Raw genomic sequence first — 18,419 nt, 5'->3', positions numbered from 1 at the left:
GAAAACTAGCAGCTTCTCCAAGATTTTGAAAAACCATAGTTTATGGGCCTTTTCTTTTATCGTTTTAGTCATGGTCCCAAAAAAAAAGAAAAAAACATTGTCTAGACTTTAATTCCTCGTCCAAGGCTCTAGCTATTGAGCCTCTTTTTCTTTTCAAAACAAAAGTCGGCAGTGTCATTGTTTACACAATCATAGAGAATTGTGATTGACCTAATAATTAGTAGATTAGGAACCTAATGAATCAGTGAAGGCCGCAACGCTTCAAAGACATCTATTCAACAGGAAAAATCCTTTCAGTAACAGGTCATAGAACCGTCCCTCAAGTTTAACTGTGCATTAAAATTCAATTGCTCTATTTCATTTCTGCAGGTATGCAGTAAATAAGCATGCCTGAAATTCCCAGCAATCAAGCCCAAGAGACAAATTTCATGAAAATCATAGTTGTCTTTGTTACAACGACCCTCTTTCCAGGTTTCTTTCTTCTCTTCAGATACAGAATGATAAATCACAGCATAATAAGTAACTATTGAACTAGAGATCACATATTCATTTGAAGAAGAATTAGACATCAACATGGCGGCAATTTAAGCACCAAGTAGGCCTAAAGATATATGATAAAATGAACATACAACAACATAGGATTTAGGGCGAAAGCCAGAAATATGAAGAGTGATGTCCCCCCAACACAACACCCCCCCCCCCCCCCCCCCCCCCCCCCCCCCCCCCCCCTCTTTTCTTCCTGGGCAATGCGAAGTTATCGCGTCAAAAAAATGAATTCATCATCCTTTTAACCAATATCCTTTTGTCATCCCCCAATGTGGCATCAAATGATTGGCATTTAAGTAGAAGATAACAAACAGTTTAATGTAACATTAGGGGGTGATGAAAAATTAATGATTAAAAGGATGGTGAATAACACTTCTCTTTCGCTTGAATTTCTCTTCTTCTTCTTCTTCTTCTTCTTTTTTTTCCAGGTAACTTTCAGTAACAAGTGAAAGAATGCACTTAATAAAACACTACTCTATACTAAAAGGTCACCCAAGCAATACAAGTTTACACCACAAACGCTTTCTACTCCTCTCCACATATAATAAATATCATTTGCTCGCCCATGGAAAGCAGCAACGGCTCTGTAAAAAACACAGAGAGATGAATTGAAATCCTCATAATTGTTGCAATTGAGAACTTGAATCATACATGCCTCAATTTTTAACTGAAACCACAGAAACATTTCTGTTGACCATTATGTCAGTCTCTGTAACGACAGCAGCTGTCAATTGCAACAATAAAAAAGGTGCCATATATATTATTGGAAGAGCATCGCGTACCTTGGAATTTTTATTATCAGGTTGCTTGTAGCCATTTGAATGAGAGTTTTCACTTGCCACAACTGGTACCTTTCCAGCCTCAACTTGCTTCTCTTGTTGCATTATGTTGAAAATCTCAGTGTAACCTACAGCTGACACAGGGTTGCTCTCATCCCACTCACCAAATTTTGGAATAGCAGCACTGTGATCAGGCTGCCAAATCAGAACTAAAATTATACTCCTTCAAACAGACATAAAAAGGTATATGATCTCAAGGGTAATAATTTGAGAAAAGTAATTTTTTAGAATAATTTTATTTGTTCATGCCCCTACCTCCTTACAAGGAAACAAAAAATCATACAAATAGGAAGAATAAGGAAACAGGAAATACGAGGAAAAACCAAAAGCCACTTGATAGAATTTGATGAGCTTCCTTGAAAGTACCAGAGTACCAGTGACTTCTGTCCAGCCTTGTACACTTTCTTTCTTTTGCAAGTTATCATTTGATTGCTAAACAATGCAAGAAATGATATGTAGAACTTAGATTTTTAAAGCTGGCAGGTGTTGGAGTGGCCAATGGCTCTCTCTTTATAGGATTGCAAGGGATCAAAATGCTGCTGTGGCAGATTATCTTCAATGTACAGATAATAATATTCTGTAGAATGTTGACTTTATGAGAGATGCAAATGACTGGGAAGTGAATGTTGTTTCAGATTTTTTGGGAAGAATTTATAATTCAAAAGTGAAGCAGGGAAGAGAGGACAGGCTACTGTGGGACCATGCTGGAAATTCCAGGTTTTCAGTTAGTTCTTTTTATAAGGTGTTTAATTGTCATTCTGGCTGTGTATTCCCTTGGAAAAGCATTTGGAGGGTGAAGGCACCTACTAAGTTGGCGTTCTTCAGTTGGGTGGTTGCTCTAGGGAAAGTATTGAACATGGACAACCTTAGAAAACGTGGTTTGCGTATAGCTGATTGGTGTGTCATGTGCAAGAACGATGGTGAATCTGTAAATCAGCTCTTTCTACATTGTGAGGTGGCAAAGTCTTTGTGGAATAAGGCTTTTGGACGGACAGGTTTATATTGGGTGATGCCTAAGGAAGTTGTGGATCTTCTAGCATGTTGGCGTGGTTTTGAGGAAGGAAATGTGTAGCTGCCAAATGGAGAATGATTCCTTTGTGTTTAATGTGGTGTCTTTGGCTGGAAGGAATAGGAGATGTTTTGAAGATAAGAGCGTTCTGTTGAAGATCTTCGGAATTTTTTCTTTTCTACTTTGTGTTTGTGGGCTAAGATATTTACAAGGAATGATGATAATGTACTGAATCTGTTTTAGTTTTTCTGCTTTCTAGAGTGTAGTAGGCATTTTCTTTGTATACTTCCTGTGTACTTGGGTTGTGCCTATTCTTGATAATAAAATTTCTTATTAATTATTTAAGAAAAAAAAAAGGTGTTGGAGTGTCCAAGTTGATATTCTGATTTTTCCTTTTGCATTTCCTATTGACTTCCGGAGAGAATCTTTATGATATCACTTCCACTTAAGTAATCTATAGGAGAGAGAAGTATTGAAAGCTGTGGTCCTGCAATTTTGAGTATGCAGAAAAGGAGAAATCAAGATTAGAAATTACACTTTCATTGCCCCGAGCAACTGATCTTGGTTGAGACCTTCCTGGAGTCGATGGAGCTAAGCTATGGCTACTACCTTGAGATGAACCCTTCCTTTCCCATGAGGAAGAAGACACTCCACTGCCTTTGCCTCCATTCCTTGCCTGGTAATGATGGTCCAGAGGTGAGTGCCCAAGCTATTAAATTGAATGCCAAGGGACAGCTTAATCAGAAACCAACAAAAGTGCATTCCCTTTTAGCCATGTAAATGGCATGGACACTTTCTAGAATGGAAAAATGTCCATATTTCACAAAAAATGCTTGCCAATATTTCTGATACGCCTTTGGTCTTGAGAAAATGCGCTTTGAGATACAGCCTTTCAATTTAGAAATACAGATTACACTTGTTATATCCAGTCTATGTCATGAGCGTGACATTGAGTATTTCAAGTTTTGGTGATACACTATGGCATAACTGAGCTGGGGAAGAACCAAAATTTATGCAATCCTCTTCACTCTATTTGTAGACAAGTTTGTATCCCATGCTGTCAATAATATACCTTTTCAATATAAGTAGCCAAGACTGTACAACTGGTAGCCACATTTTGCCATAGCGTTTGTCAATAAAACAAAATTTTCACCTGCATTATTTTGATTAGGCTAAGGAACTAATAGCACAAACCATGGGATAGTAATCATAAATCATCCATCTCAAGTGGAGCCATGGAGGATATTGTTAGTATGAAGGTACTATATAATAAATAATCTACCAATTCACACAATCCTTTTCGTGCTGCTTTTCAATTTCTAGTTGGGTGTTCCTCAAGTATACTTCTTGTGTAGTTGGGCTATGCCTTTTGCATTTTTTAATAAAAATTTCGATTACTCATGTGCATTCTCCAGTGCAACAAACTTACTGAACAATGTGTCCATGCAATAAACATTATCTTACTTGGCCTGGCTGAGATTCATGCCTTCTTACAGAGGAAACATTTATATCCAAACATATGAATAGCCAAAAAAAAAAAAGTGGAAGATTTCTTTTGCAATCTGATTTTTTTTTTTTTTTTTTTTTTTGATAAGTAAGAAGATATTTCTTTTGCAATCTGAAAAGTACATCCCATCTGTTCATCAGTTTTACGAGCTCGGTCTATTAAAAGTTCAATTAAGGCTGGTGACTCTTGTACATCAGGATTCTTTCAACACAGGAAGCATCATCATGTAACACCCACAAAAATGAAATCAGGGGCTGACTAAAGGTTGCTTCTCAGAGGCAATGAGTAAAAAAATTAAATTATTCTCCTAGTCACACCTCACAAAGAAAGACCATATATTTGAAAAGATTCCCCATCTTCCTAGACAAATGTTTTCACCATCTGCCACAGAATTTGAGATGGTTTAGAAAAACGTTGCAGATAGAGACATGAAGACAACCAACCAGGCTCTTTAGTGGGTAAGCATATTGCACTGGCTCAAGACAGAAAAAGAAGGTAAAATTTGCTCCACCTTTTTCATAACCCAAACAACCGTTTCAATGTCCATACACCAGAGTGTAATAGCGTGGAACTTCTTAGAAGATTCTCAAGAGACAAGGTAGACCTAACCTAGTTGTGCTTGTAATTATTTGAAGCGGGCTTGTTTGCCACGTTCCCAGAATAGCAATGGTCTGCACATGTTTGGGGGCTCTCTTCCATATTCAATTTAGCACCCCAAGTGCCCCTGGGCTTAGAGCATCACCGTTGGGTTTCTTAAAATCAATTTTTTCCTATAATTTGAGGAAAAATTTAAGGAATACTCTCAAAACCTCCCTCCATCCGGATCCCTATTTTAGGAAAAATATTTAGAGAATGAATAGTAGTTTTCCATATTCATTCTTTAAATCACTTTTATCAATATTTTATTCATTTCAATTAAATTAATTATTCTTCTAATCATCTACACTTTCTCTCGTACTCATATTTGTTGTAGTTTTAAATAATAGTTTTAAAAATAATTTAAATAACTACGAAAATATAAAAAAATAATTTAAAATATTAAAAATAATTTAAATTTTTATTTAAAATATTCACTAGAGTAATAGTTCAAAACATTAAAAAAAAAATATTGAGTAGTTATATTTGTAAATGAAAGTGAGAGAAAAAAATAATAAAGAAAGAATAGAAAAATATTATTTTAATAGAATAGGGAATGGATAGGGAATGAGATGTAGAATGTTTTTGAAATATGAGTAAAATTTAGAGAAAAATTTTAGGGAATGTACTTTTTAGCTAAATTATAGGAAATTTGATAGAGAACTCAATATGAATACTCTTAGACAGTAGGACGGATACAGATTCTACCAATGATAACACAAAATGAGAGAGATGACTACAACGGTAAAAAAAGAATATACAGTGGGGAAAAGGGGAAAAAACATTGCAGTATGATCTATTTCTTTAGACTCAATGATATATCAACTAAACCAGAAGGCTGAATGATACAGAGAACTTATAATCTATTATAATTGCTTATAACGTTGAAGGCCCTTATATTTTTTTAGATTTAGGCACTGAACAGTCACAAACAAGTAAATTGCGAGTCACATAAGCATATAAAACCACGTAATGAATGCATAAGTCGTACACTTCTCACACGAATGATATTACACAAGATCATCACCCAATACATCTATCACTGATTTCCAAGTTAGACTCAAACTAAAATGCAGCATGGCCAATGGAAACTTTACGCACCCTGGATCCCAAGATTATCCAAATCCAAGCATCAATTTCCAGGATAATTCCAGGGATAGTAAAGAAATAAAACCGATAATGATTAGCAGATATTATGTAGTCAATCATTAAAATAAAATGTAATCTATCTCAAAGGTTATATTCTCAACCGAACTTCTCACGAACACTCCAACCCCTTGGTTGCTTAGGAATTAAAAAAAAATATAATATGACAAAAATATCACCCCTATCATCCAACAACCTAATAATCAATTCTCTTTTATTGTTCTGTTCCAATAAAAGACTGGCAAAAAGAGACCCAAAACAAAACTTACCTGAATTCCTAAACCAAACTTTACGATGCCATTTTTCTCTAACTGACAAAAACATCAAAGGTTTGAGTCGAAACAATTTCCACGAGTAGAATGGTACAAATGCGACTCAAAACCCATCTAGAAAAAGGAGAAAGGAACCATGTATAAAATAAATAGAACGAAGATCAAGAAATGCAAACAAACTCACTGCCATTAGCCTTCGAACAAGCTCTTTCCAGACAAATCCCGAGTAGAGAAGAACTTCCCAGCAGACGAGGTAATCAAACTGGTCCTTCGTTGACCAACTTCATAGAAAGTAATCGTATAGATGCCAGCAAAGCTACAGCCGAAAGAAAATCGAAAAATTTTAAAAATAAAATGACTGCCCCCGATCAAATCAACCCCAACAGCGGTTGACCTGGCAGGAACCTATGTGTTGTGGTCCATAGCCAAGCCACTAGCCATTTCGAGGCAAGGCTGGACAGTCTCAAAACAGCCCACGGGCATGTCATGGGCCCTCATGATGCCCAAGGAGTCTGGTGACCAAGCAAGCCCGTTCAGCATTGCCAGCACACCTAGCCCAGCGTGCCCAGCACGCATGCCCAGCGCCCGTGCCCCTCACGCACACGACTTGTGCGCGGGCGTGCGCGCCCCAGCACGCCCAGTGCCCTACCAGGGCCATGCCAGCGCCCAGACCAGCCCAGGATCATGTCAGCCACATGCCAACAGCCATGCTAGCTATGCCCATGGCCCATGCCATGGCCTAGCCTAGCCCATCCATGGGCTCATGCATACCATGGGTCAACTTGGCCCATGTCAACTATGTTATTTTTTATTATTTATTTTTATTTAATTATTTATTTTCCAATAGACCTATTGGGGGTTTCCAAGTTGTAATCCTTATAAATAGGACCCTTAGTCTTTACATTTACATCTTTTGGCAAATTCCATAGTGGGTAGACTATTTTGTTCTTGTGATCACCATTCGGTGCTAAGGCACTTGGGCTCTTTGGGGTGCAATACGTAAATCCCCTAAGAGAAGATCACACCTTGCAATTCGTGAATAGGTGTGGTTCAATCTATCTTGTTCTTTTCATCTTTAGGGTGCAATTCGTGAATCCCTAAGGATCCATTAATCTTATGAGTATTTTCCATTCCATCTCTTGATTTCCATTTTCTATCATTTGATCATATTATTTTATGTGCATTGTTCTTGAATTGTTCTTGAGTTGTTCTTGAGAATTCATAGTGTTCATCCACCTTCATTACCTTCATCCACGCATTCATCCATTTGATCTATTACATACCACATACTCGACCACTACCTTGTTTGTCATCCTTTCCATAAATTGACACATTTTACATAAAGCCTTCCCACCATCCAACTTGCCCTAGCCGAAATACCTAGCCACCATCTTCCATCAAACCCTAACCATATTCCCTACTTACCAAACTCGACCAACCCTAGTGTTGCCCTACTTTCTATAATAGTTCACATTCTCATAATTGCCCTTCATCCCTCATATCCATTGACCTAGCCAATCCTATATTTCCTACCAACTTCCATAATGCCCACTTACCATATTCAACCATACTAAAGTCATTCATCCATCAAGAGTCCCTCTTGAGTCAACTTCCTTAATTTTAGAAAAGTTGATTCGTCTCAGTCACATCCTTAAAATCTCTCCATCCTTTTACCATATTCAAATTCAAATTCAAATCCCAACCCAAATCCCTTAATTTAAGGAATTGCAAATCCTCTTCAATTCCTTAAATCACTCTTCCTACAATCTCTCTAAGTCAACTATTGACTTATCATCTTAATTCAAATTCAAATTCTCCTCTTCACTCAAAGATTCCTTCCATCTTACAAACTTCTCATACCCACTCCTAAACCAACCAAATCTAGCCAATCTTCCTAAGATCAAGTCAATCCCAATCCGCCCACCTTAGCCACCAAACCCTAGCCTCACTCTTTCATCTCATTCCCAAACCCTAGCATCATCCTAAACTCCAACCCTAAGCCAACTTTTCCAAATCTCGAAATCCACCCTAGCTACCTCACAAAACCCTAGGTACACTTCACCTTACCAACCCTAATCACCATCCAAGTGGCCCAAACATCAAGGGCAACTCCCAAGCCATCCTCATTGCATCAAACAACCCTAATCAACTCTTGGAACACTCTCACGCCATCAACTTGGCGCCACTCTCCAAGAACAAACCCTAACCTCATCTCTTCCATTCAACCCTAGCCTCCATCATCTTGGCACCTCACTCAAGAACAAGTCTAGCCACCCACATTGATTTGCCTTAACCTAAACACTTAGCCTACCCAAGTGCATCATCATCATCATTCCATTACTCAAACACCATTCCTTTGGTGAAAGCCAAGCAAGATAGCAAGATCACTCGGTCATCATCTTCACCAAGGCAAGCTCGTGGACCTTAGTATTAGGGACAAAACCGGGGTCCCTAACATGACCTCTGTCGACTCCTTCAACAAAATCAAAAGGAAGTGTCTTTTATTTTCCCAAAAGAGTAAACTAATTAATATTTATTTCAAATTAGCAGTTGTATTTAGGGGTGATAAACGGTCCACCGGACGGACTGACCGTTTCGGTTCGGACCGGACTGGACCGAGACTTGATCCGGTCAGTCTCGGTCAACATTTTAGAGGATCAAAAAGTTTCAGTCCGGTCCACGGTCCAGGATTTTTCCGGACCGGACCGGACCGAATGAAAAATAAAAAAATATATATTTTATATATATTTTTTATATATTAATTGTACAATTAATATTCTATAAATTAACAATATTTTATATATATCTTCATCAAACCTATCACTATTAACAATATAAAATTTTAAATATGTTATTAACACTTATTAATATTCTATGAATTAACTAATATATAATATCAATTAGTTAATTATATAGTAATTATATAAATTAATAATATAATTCTCATCTAATTTATTATCATTGACCATATAAAATATTTTTTTATTGAGTTTGTTACTTAATCCACATTAATAAGTACTTGATTTAATTTAGTATTTTAAATAAATTTTTTTTATTAATTATTTAAAAAAATAAAAAAAATTAGACCGGACCATTTGCATCCCTAGTTGTATTAAATGTTTTCTCAATTTTTGCCATTTTATTTGACACATTATTTAAAACAAAATTATATAAAAAAAAAATTGTAAAAAAGATTGTATTTCTATCATTTTCCTTATTTTTATTAAGTAGTTATTGGCCTCTATCTTCACTCCACCAAAATTTGTCAAATCTGAATTACTCAAAACTAAAATTCTAGAAAAATTTTATTTAATTAATAGAATATTTTTTATTTAATTAATTTTGTTACTTTTTGCGTATGCACAACATGTTTACGATTAGTTAATTTTTCAAATCCAAATCCTTTCATAGGACCATTTCATTTTGGCATGACACATTTAATTAATTTTAAAACAACTATGTTATTTGAGTCAAATGCAAAATCGCGTGAAGATTGGTTGCTTTTGGATTTTAATATTTCGATAGTTTTTGTATTGGCAGCCTGGGGTGAACCTACATAGGCCTGTTCAACCGGGTCGGATTTTTTTCCGGACCTGCCCAAAACCTGGATAACCGGGTTTCGGTTACGAGTTCCAGCCTGGAACAAATCCGGGCAGGTACCCGGATAGCAAAACCCGGATATATCCGGGCCGGGTACCAGATTTAAAACCTGGAATCCGGATTTTAAACCCCGGTACTTGGGTGTTTTTTTAAAAAAAAAAACCAGTGTAAACCCAAACCCCAGTCCCATTCCCGTCTCTCTCTCTCTCTCTCTCTCTCTCTCTCTCTCTCTCTCTCTCTCTCTCTCTCTCTCTCTCTCGCGAAACCCTAGTTGCCACCATGTGTCGTTCTTCACTCTCCACCAATGACCTCTCTCACACATGCAAAACCCTAGCCACTACCATCTCTCTTTCGTTCTTCACTCCCTACCAGTGACCATGGGTCCACGATCTGTCTCGCTGTCGGCCGTTCAGCAAATATTTTCCCAATTGGTCTCCTAGATGTTTTTTCTGAGACCCTCTTAGGTAAATGTTCGCATTAATATTTGATTTTGAATACATTATTTTTTTCTATTTCCAGATTTGCAAGAGGGTCCCAAACTAGTGGATGCTGGTGGCTATCGGGGAGATCTAACAACTGTTGGGTGCTCTGTCTAGGTTTGTTGCGTCGTCTTCATCCTCATGTTGTCAACTTCATCCTTGGGTATGTTCTCTTCTCTCTTTGTTGATTTTGGGTTTGTTTTGATGAGAATGTTTGAATGTTTGAGAAGTATTTTTATGGGTTAAATCTGTTTAGTTGAACAAAGGAAAAATAAATAAATATTTTTCTACGCACTTAAAAATTGGGTTTGTTGCCATGTACATAAAAGGAAAAATAAATAACAAATATGTTTAGATCTGTTTAGCTGCAAAATGCTAGAGTCGTGGGTATCGAATCCAAGAAGTTTTAAGGCCATTGAGAGGTGGGTTGGCTTCAGAAATATGTTGAGTATGTTTCAAAAGTATGGCTTCTGTCCAATGTAAAACATATATAGTTTTGAATAAAGATGACCATTGGATATGGTTGTTTGAAAGTTTCTAAACTTGTTTGTTTTTCAATGGGCTTCATAAGGTCTAACATGAGAATTCAAGATAATGGTAAACCTCCAAAATAGAGATATAAAAAATTTCTATTCAAGGTGGCTCTCATGACAACTTACTTTATTATATAATGATCGAACCTGATATAGGTAATAGTTGAACATACATGTTGTAGTTGGCCAAAGTTGCACCTTTATGCTTGTAATTCAATGGAACTGAGTACTGATCAAGTCTGCATCTCCTACCCCTTCATGTGCTTCCCCTCAACTTTGATTATCTACATATTTCTTTGACTTTTGGTTTTAATATATAAAGTTTATTAACAAATTTCTTAAGCATGGAGTAATATATATATATATATATATATATATATATATATATTATATATATGTTTTAAAAGTCATAGTGGTAGCACAATAAAAAATAAATATATTTTTAGCCATATTTTCAGATTTTTCATTTTCATTCTATTTTGTGAGATTCTGGATCACATAATGAACATGACTTGGATTGATATTTTCACTGATTTGGTAAATTAGGTAATGCCTAGATTTTACTATTAGCTCTTCAGTCAGGTTTTGTTGCTTTCAATAAAGAAATTTTCAATGATTTCTCATAATTAAGCTTTCATTTTAAGGGTCTGATGTCATTAACTCGCAGTTTTTATCTTTGTATAGAAGCATCGAGCAAAGCTGATTTTGTTCTCATCTTAATCTTTAATTTAGTAAGTGAAATTTGTCTTAATCCTTGTATATAATCCTTGTTTACTTATCAAAAAAAATATATATATAATCCTTGTTCGAAACTTTTTGTTTTTTGCAAGATCTCTTTTAGTCCAATTACTTGAAGTTTGCTATTTGGTGTGGAGATTAAATCATTGATGGACATGCTACTGATTTTGTAATTCATATATTGTAATTTTGTTTTTTGTAATGTAATGTATAAATAACAAATAATGTAATATGTAGTGGATTGCATTGTGATCATTGATAAATTTATACATTTAGTATTTAGAACACAAATATTATGCATTCCAACTTGACTTCTTAGAATTGTTTTTAATAAAAGAAAGGCTTTTATATAAAAAATAATTATGGTTTGAAATTTTTTAGATAAATATAGGCTTTTGCATAAAAAGAATTGTGCTTTCAAACAGATTTTTTTTAAATAACTTTAATAAAATATAGGTTTTTACTTGAAAAGGAGTAATCTGGGTATGACCATTTAGTATGAACCTTTAGTAAAAAACATTAAATATGAACCTTTAGTGTTATTTGAAAAAAAAAAAAAAACCGGGTACAATCCCGAACCCGGATTTCCGGGTTTCAAAAACCCGGATTCACCAGGGTTTCGGCCCGGGTCTGACCCGGACCAGCCCGTTCCGGGTTCCGGCCTGGGTTTGAAATCCGGGTTCCGGTCTGGGTATACCCGGGTTCCCGGGTCGAAACCCAGATGAACAGTCTTTCACCTATAGGCTACAAAATATTTCTTTCTACTTTGATTAAACCTCGAACCCATGTAACGCACCAAACTGACACTGCTACGTGAACCCACAACAACCGCCTTCATCCCCACCCCCCCAACATGCATGCCATCTCTAAAGAAGCATCCCCATCTCAGCAGAAGTACTAGTTTACATTAAACTTGACTGTTTTCCTCTTCAGTTTTTCGTTTTAGGCTAATTTTTCTTGTCATTTCCCAGAAGGCAAATCGGAATTGGTAAACATTCCACTACTTACCAATCACCACAACAATTGGAAGCAGCAATTTTCTGTAACAAAACTTTATACAACTCCTCAATTCAACTTAATACAAGTACTGAATTCCCAAGAAAGTATCGATTAGCTGTATTTCACTTGAGACATCTGACCTTCTTTGCAGCCTCTAAAATGCTTTGGTTCATCTCTGGGTGTTTGAACTTCAACAATTTCTCAAGCTTTAGAGCAGCTTCAGGGAAGGAATCCTCCTTGATGCAAAACTCCGAAGGCAGAGCGAAAAGGACTTCATTGACGTCCTCCTCAAGCTGAAGGGAAAACAGGTGGCTAAAGACCTAGAGATGGACGTTATAAAGTGCAAATTAGAATTAAGTAACAGCAGGTATTAGATAACGTGGATAATCAAATAGGACAAAATAATAAATACAAGTTATAACAAAATTATCTTTTGCATTGTAATTTCACAAGCAAACATGTTCATTAAGATGACAGAAAACAGATTCACCACATTTTCTTGCACCACAAACAACTTGAGAAATTATGCACAACATTGTGCAGCTTAGGCAGACAATACTAAACTCATGGCTATGATTGCAAAAGATCCCACTGGGGCCAAAAAATTATGTATATATCAACCATGGCCCCGCAAATTCTATATATATATATATATATATATATATACATATATAAACATGCTCCAATCCCCCACCCACCCCAAAGCCCCCGAATCCTAGTTCTGCCAGGAATTCTCTCTAATGAGTCATATGAGATGTGAGTCCTCTTATCTCACCGTTTTCATCCTTGAAACAATCTTGCCTTTGATGGCTGAGGACCTTGAGACCAAATTAATAACAAAGAGACCGTGCTCAGAAAGTCTATCTTTCACAGTCTGAAGAAAGGACTCTTCCACAAAATCTGCAGCAGGGCAGGTCAGCCCAGAGCTGTTCATACAAAACATAATCAATATATATAATTCAATAAGACAAAATCCTGCATATTAAGAAGCTGTAACTGGCCAACAAGGGTAAATTTAGTTACATGAAATATTTAGGTTCACCTCGAGTCTGAAGAGTCCACATCAATAATAATTATGTCAACCTTGGTAGGTCCTCTACCTTCTATGTGATATGCCAGGCAATTTTCCTTCGAAGGAGACTTTGAACTGCCAGAAGTATTCACATTTCCATCAAAAACAGGCACTTCAGTGCTGTCTGAAGAATTAGCAAGCTCTCCAACATACTGGATCCCATCGGCAATATGCACCTGCAATGTCAAAAGAATGAAAAAAGGCAATGAAATTGGTAAATACAAAAGAATAAAGATAGAAAGGATGCCAAAAGTTGGGATATCATTCTAACCTTTTTATGGACTTTGAATGCATCATCATTTCTTAAGATTTGTTTTACCCCTCAACTATTGTTGTTTATTTAGACTAGTATGTAGTATACGGTATCAAGCACCCAAAAGTTTGGAAGCCATGTCCTTCAAATATATTATACCCACAAGTTTTTAAATGATGCAGCAGCCATTGGCAAGCAAGATAACCAGATCATAATCAAGTCTGTTTAGGCAGAAATCTTTTATGCAAGAAGACCCATGTAAAAGCTACGCCCTATTGAATGTTACAGGTTAATTATTCTGGTCTTCCCTTAATCAGCATATTACGCATTAGAGAACAGAATGTGTCTCCATTTGCACCGATTGAACACAGCATGTTTCAAGGTACTTTGCGTTTGAAACAAACTGTCTATTGATATTAAAAAAAATAAGCTCACTTGCATTCAAAACAAACAGTCTGTTCTCTTGTTAATAAAAAATAAAATGGCTGATTCTTGCCATTTAGAACACTCAATTTTCCACTTCTCCAACCTTTTTAAGTAACTTTACCACTTTTCCAACTTCTTAATCCGTCAAAAATCTTCACCATTTAGTTAAAGCAAAAAATATACTATTAACTATTTTAATTATTCTAACATATTTCTAATTAATATTTTTACAATAAGAAGAAATTTTTGCTAATTCATCCAAGGTCATACGACCCTAATTCTTTTTTTCATGGACTAGAAGATTTTATTTTATTTTTTAAAAAAATCATAAAGCACAAGTACATGGGCAATATACAAGAGGAGCACCTAATCAGGAATAGAAAAAGAGAGAAGAAAATTATGAAAACTCTACCCATTTAAATCTATAGAGGCTATCCAACAGAGTATACCCATCATGCATTTGTCCTCCTCAAATTATCTTTCAGTTTTCCCCTCCAGATATACTATACCAGACATACAGGGACCATTTTCCATTCTGTTCCAATTTATGGGTTTCCATATAAACCTCTCCAATTGGCAAAGAGGTCTACTATCCTTATGAACATAACGCAAGCCAACCAAACTTGGCCAAGGAAGTCATTCCATGAGGCACTAGCAATCTCTCAATGGAGCAAGAGATGGTCTATTGATTTCCTGCTCTGACTGCACATATAACACCAGTCTACCACAATGATATGATGTTTCCTTAGGTCATCCATGTTGAGTATTTTCCCTAAGGATGTTGTCTAAGCAAAAAGCAGCACTTGAGGGCTACTTAGCATGCCAAATACTTCTCCAAGGGAAGGAATTATTTGCCTTTCTTGGAAGGAGCCAAACAAGCTTACCTGCATCACCAGGCTCAATCTAGCGGAGTATAAGCAACTGGAGAACTCTGTGAAGGTGCTAATCTCCCAGCAATGATGTGATACCTCATATGATAAGCAAGTGTAGGTGGTGTATGGGATCCCACATTGCTTGGGAAGAAGAAGTTTTTACCCTTCATAATGTTCCAATGGAGCTCCAATTGTATCATTGACTAGTCCTTTTGGAGTATAGGCCATGTGGCTTAGGCCTTCCATTGGGGCATTACAAATGAGCTACTCTAATAGAGCTAACAATCCATATGGCCCTAATTTTGCCTATGTTAGAAAGTTGCCCGGGGATGAGTTGGCTAAATTAGTAAGCTGGTGGAACTTTGCTTCAATGTATTGGCGAAGATTTCCATATTAACCCAGTTCCCTAGCAAGAGGTCAGGTGCAACAAGTTATCAGCCTGTTATGGGGGAGTTTTCTGACTTTATATTTGAGCAAGACCTTATTGATCTCCCTTTGGCACACGAGAGGGAGGAACACATGGAAACATGGGTGTGCAAAAATAAAACAGGTTGCACGTGCATGTGCGAGCGTGTTCTCTTTGTATTCATGTTAACCAGGTTGCAAAACACTAATCTTGTAGTCACTAGGTAGACTATTACGAATGCTGTAGACTCAGGGGTCTTGCCATCAATCATTCCACCATAAGAAGAAATAGCCTTCCTTGAGATGAAAACTAAACATTAATTGTGCAGTCATGTGCTAGACCATTACAAATGTTGTAGACCCAGGGGCCTTGATCTCCTAATCAAACTAGATAATGCAAACAAGAAACAAGGGATATGGTCCCTAAGTCCACACGATAATTTTTTTGTTATAGGTAAGTACACATGATAATTGCAATGCATATTGAGTAGCCTTGAGCCACATGAAAGCAAATAGGAGCCGGAAAAAATAATGCTGTTGGACGTACATCATTATATCACTACATAAAACAAAACAACATAACTGCATAAGAATAATCGTAAGTGCTTCTCCACTGAATTCATGCAGCAGGATAAGACTTTGCATGCACGTGTCCTCAGCAATTACACACACCATTTGTGAAGGTCAAATGATTACAGATAGTAGACCCATGAAGGGTAATGAGCCTTCTTTGATATGCTTCAGAAGAGAAGAGAATCTCCATTGCAGGATAATGAGCCTTACTATGGTTTCGACAGAGGAGAGCAGAATTTCTAAGCAAAAAAAGTTTAACTACAGTCCACTCTAGAAGCATACATGTGAAGTTCTACCAACTGCTTCCCTGTCGATCTAAGCCCAGTACAAACCCTCCTTTGCTAGAGGGATTCAATATAGAAATGTAGAAGGAAACAGAGACCAGAAAAGAAGTAAAGTTGCCAACTATGGCTGATCAAGAAAAGAGCAAGGTTGGAAAGAAGACTTCAACAACATCTACTTGCAAATCATGGCATACAACCAAGACTGAAATGTGGAAGGACTTCTTTACCAGATGATAATCTTAGTCATGCGTCTCTATCAAACACAAAATCATAAACTACTGTATTTTAGTAAGTGATACTAGTTTACATAGGAATGAACAATAGAAAAGATTTTGAATTAAAAATAATGAAAATATGAAAAGAAGCTAATAAGAATATAGTGAACTACCTTCAAACATTTATCTTCAGTAAAACCAAAGAAGTTCCTTGCAAGATTGAGGATCACAGGATCTAACTCCACCACCTGTTTGAATGAAGATCTATCAGACTGGTTCCCATAAAGTGATAACCAAATGACATCCTTTCTTTTCAAGAGAGGGCACAGGCATTGAAAATTTGAATCACCTCAATATGTAAAAAGGGCATGCATTCATGAAGGAACATAGGAAGTAAACCTGCTCCAAGACCGATAACAACAGCTTTAACCTGAGAAAGATCACTTGGGAAATCTCAGCATACAGAATAAAGCAACCACAATATGGGCCATGTCAAGGTAAAACTAAAAACATATACAAAGGGTTTTTGACATTTAAACTTGCAAGGGGCCCAGGCCAGTTAAATGGGGTCATGTCTTTATAGGTGAGAGAATGCCCCCCAAGCAAAGCTGTCCTATGTGTGTACAAAATAGTGACAGGCCTAATTTTACTTTGATCAAACATTTATCATTAACAACAGTTATCCTTGTTTATCCTTGTTAATTTTTTTAATAGATAATCAAGAAGTTCAATTCATAATCATAGGCATAGCCAAGTACACAGGACGTATACATGATCCTTGTTAAAATATAACCTGAAACCGTTTTCCTTGTCAAAATAAAACCCAAACCAAACAATTTCACAACTTCAAAAAAAAGAATTTATTGGCACCGAGTGCACGAGAACAAAGTCCCAATTAATACCGGGGTGCACAGGCCCTAGGCAAAGAGTTTCCCGCAAGTGTATCTTGGATAATTCAAGAGATAACTCTCTCAGTCTGATGGCCCCAAGAAATTGTTTACACCCAAGAAGATTCAAATTTTAAACCTAGAGGGAGCATACCACCAAGACCAAGGCCCTTACCACTTGAGCCAACCCGTAGGGGTTACAAACTTCAATAGTAAGAGCATGATAATGTATTCTCTTTTCTTTTGTTTATTACCAAGTAAAGCATATTTTGCAAAAGGCCAACATGGGAAGTAGCAATACTTACAGTTTTTCCAGTTGATACCACATTTTCCACATAAGAAGAGATCAAGTTAAAGCCAGAAATGATCCCTGTATGATAAGAACTAGCCAAATAGCTATGATCGACCTTAAGGTCATTGCTTGCTTCTGTCAGATCAAGAAAAATATATCAAAATAAAAAAGATGGAAAGCAAGCATCAAAACAGGATGCACTTTTATGATAAACAGCACTTTCACAAATCCTTCCGCACAAGTTTTGTTCATGAGTTGACATGTCATACATCAAGTCTTCCCACATGTCATACAGCCTCATTTGGCATGCAAAATTGTGCAACCAGTTGCTGACAGATCCTTGTGCACAAGACTTGTACAAATAGGACACCTCCAGTTCCATTGAGTTTTAACTAATTTTCGGAACTTAAAGCTTTTCTTTATTAGGGACAACCATTCAAGTTCAAATGGTTATAAAAATGTTCTTTATTGATATTTAGATAAAAATATATTAGTCGTTTCTGATATGCATCTTTCCCTCACTCTAAACTATATCAATTACATTCAATCCAACAATAAGATCCAAGCTCTACGCCTATCTAAATTTTTCCCTTTCCTCCTTTGTCAAATAGCAGTACTGTTGGGATCCTCTCCCCACCTCCTCTCTGTCCCGTAGAGACAGAGAACAAGAAGTTTACAACCAAGCAGACCAATTACCGTAGTCACAATCATTATAAAAAATCTGCTATATTATATTGAAATTGCAAAAATAATTATCTAATAAAATCATGTGATGCAAAATATCAAGAAGAAAATTGTATGTATAAAAGATTGAGGTCAAAATACAATTCTGGTTC

The 18,419-nt window shown here is 36.5% G+C and overlaps 2 protein-coding genes across 10 annotated transcripts in view; both read right to left on the bottom strand.

The window, feature by feature from the left end:
- Positions 1-736: 736 nt before the first annotated feature.
- Positions 737-8,478, bottom strand: LOC121243095 (RPM1-interacting protein 4-like). 7 transcript variants are annotated; one of them, XR_005936068.1, is made up of 7 exons: positions 8,417-8,478; positions 6,140-6,349; positions 5,953-5,994; positions 3,467-3,547; positions 2,930-3,070; positions 1,329-1,520; positions 737-1,130 (listed from the first exon to the last, which is right to left on the bottom strand). XR_005936068.1 is itself a non-coding variant. In XM_041141174.1 (7 exons), exons 2-6 carry the CDS (start codon positions 6,143-6,145, stop codon positions 1,244-1,246), a joined length of 393 nt encoding a protein of 130 aa, XP_040997108.1. In that variant the 5' UTR covers positions 6,146-6,349; positions 8,417-8,478; the 3' UTR covers positions 737-1,130; positions 1,198-1,243. The 7 variants fall into 7 exon arrangements, 5 of the variants coding, with proteins under 5 accessions (XP_040997108.1, XP_040997104.1, XP_040997092.1 ...); XM_041141174.1 differs by lacking the exon at positions 3,467-3,547 and adding an exon at positions 1,198-1,255; XM_041141170.1 differs by lacking the exon at positions 3,467-3,547 and adding an exon at positions 1,202-1,255.
- Positions 8,479-12,190: 3,712 nt separating this feature from the next.
- The window catches only part of LOC121251705 (eEF1A lysine and N-terminal methyltransferase), a 28,197-nt gene continuing 21,968 nt past the window's right edge, over positions 12,191-18,419 (bottom strand). Inside the window, exons 11-17 of one of the 3 annotated variants that reach the window (XM_041151039.1) lie at positions 17,597-17,718; positions 16,754-16,834; positions 16,578-16,652; positions 13,347-13,552; positions 13,080-13,230; positions 12,445-12,624; positions 12,191-12,345 (exon numbers count right to left, since the gene is read on the bottom strand). In XM_041151039.1, coding sequence (XP_041006973.1) covers positions 12,310-12,345; positions 12,445-12,624; positions 13,080-13,230; positions 13,347-13,552; positions 16,578-16,652; positions 16,754-16,834; positions 17,597-17,718 — 851 coding nt within the window. In that variant the 3' untranslated portion in view covers positions 12,191-12,309. Of the gene's footprint in view, positions 12,625-13,079; positions 13,231-13,346; positions 13,553-16,577; positions 16,653-16,753; positions 16,835-17,596; positions 17,719-18,419 lie in introns of those variants that run through there. The other 2 variants (XM_041151047.1, XM_041151053.1) reach the window with 2 other exon arrangements.

The sequence above is a fragment of the Juglans microcarpa x Juglans regia genome, chromosome 1D (assembly GCF_004785595.1).
Source record: "Juglans microcarpa x Juglans regia isolate MS1-56 chromosome 1D, Jm3101_v1.0, whole genome shotgun sequence".
Taxonomy (NCBI): domain Eukaryota; kingdom Viridiplantae; phylum Streptophyta; class Magnoliopsida; order Fagales; family Juglandaceae; genus Juglans; species Juglans microcarpa x Juglans regia.
Note: the sequence above shows the minus strand (reverse complement) of the source record. Positions and strands in the feature narration are given on the sequence as shown.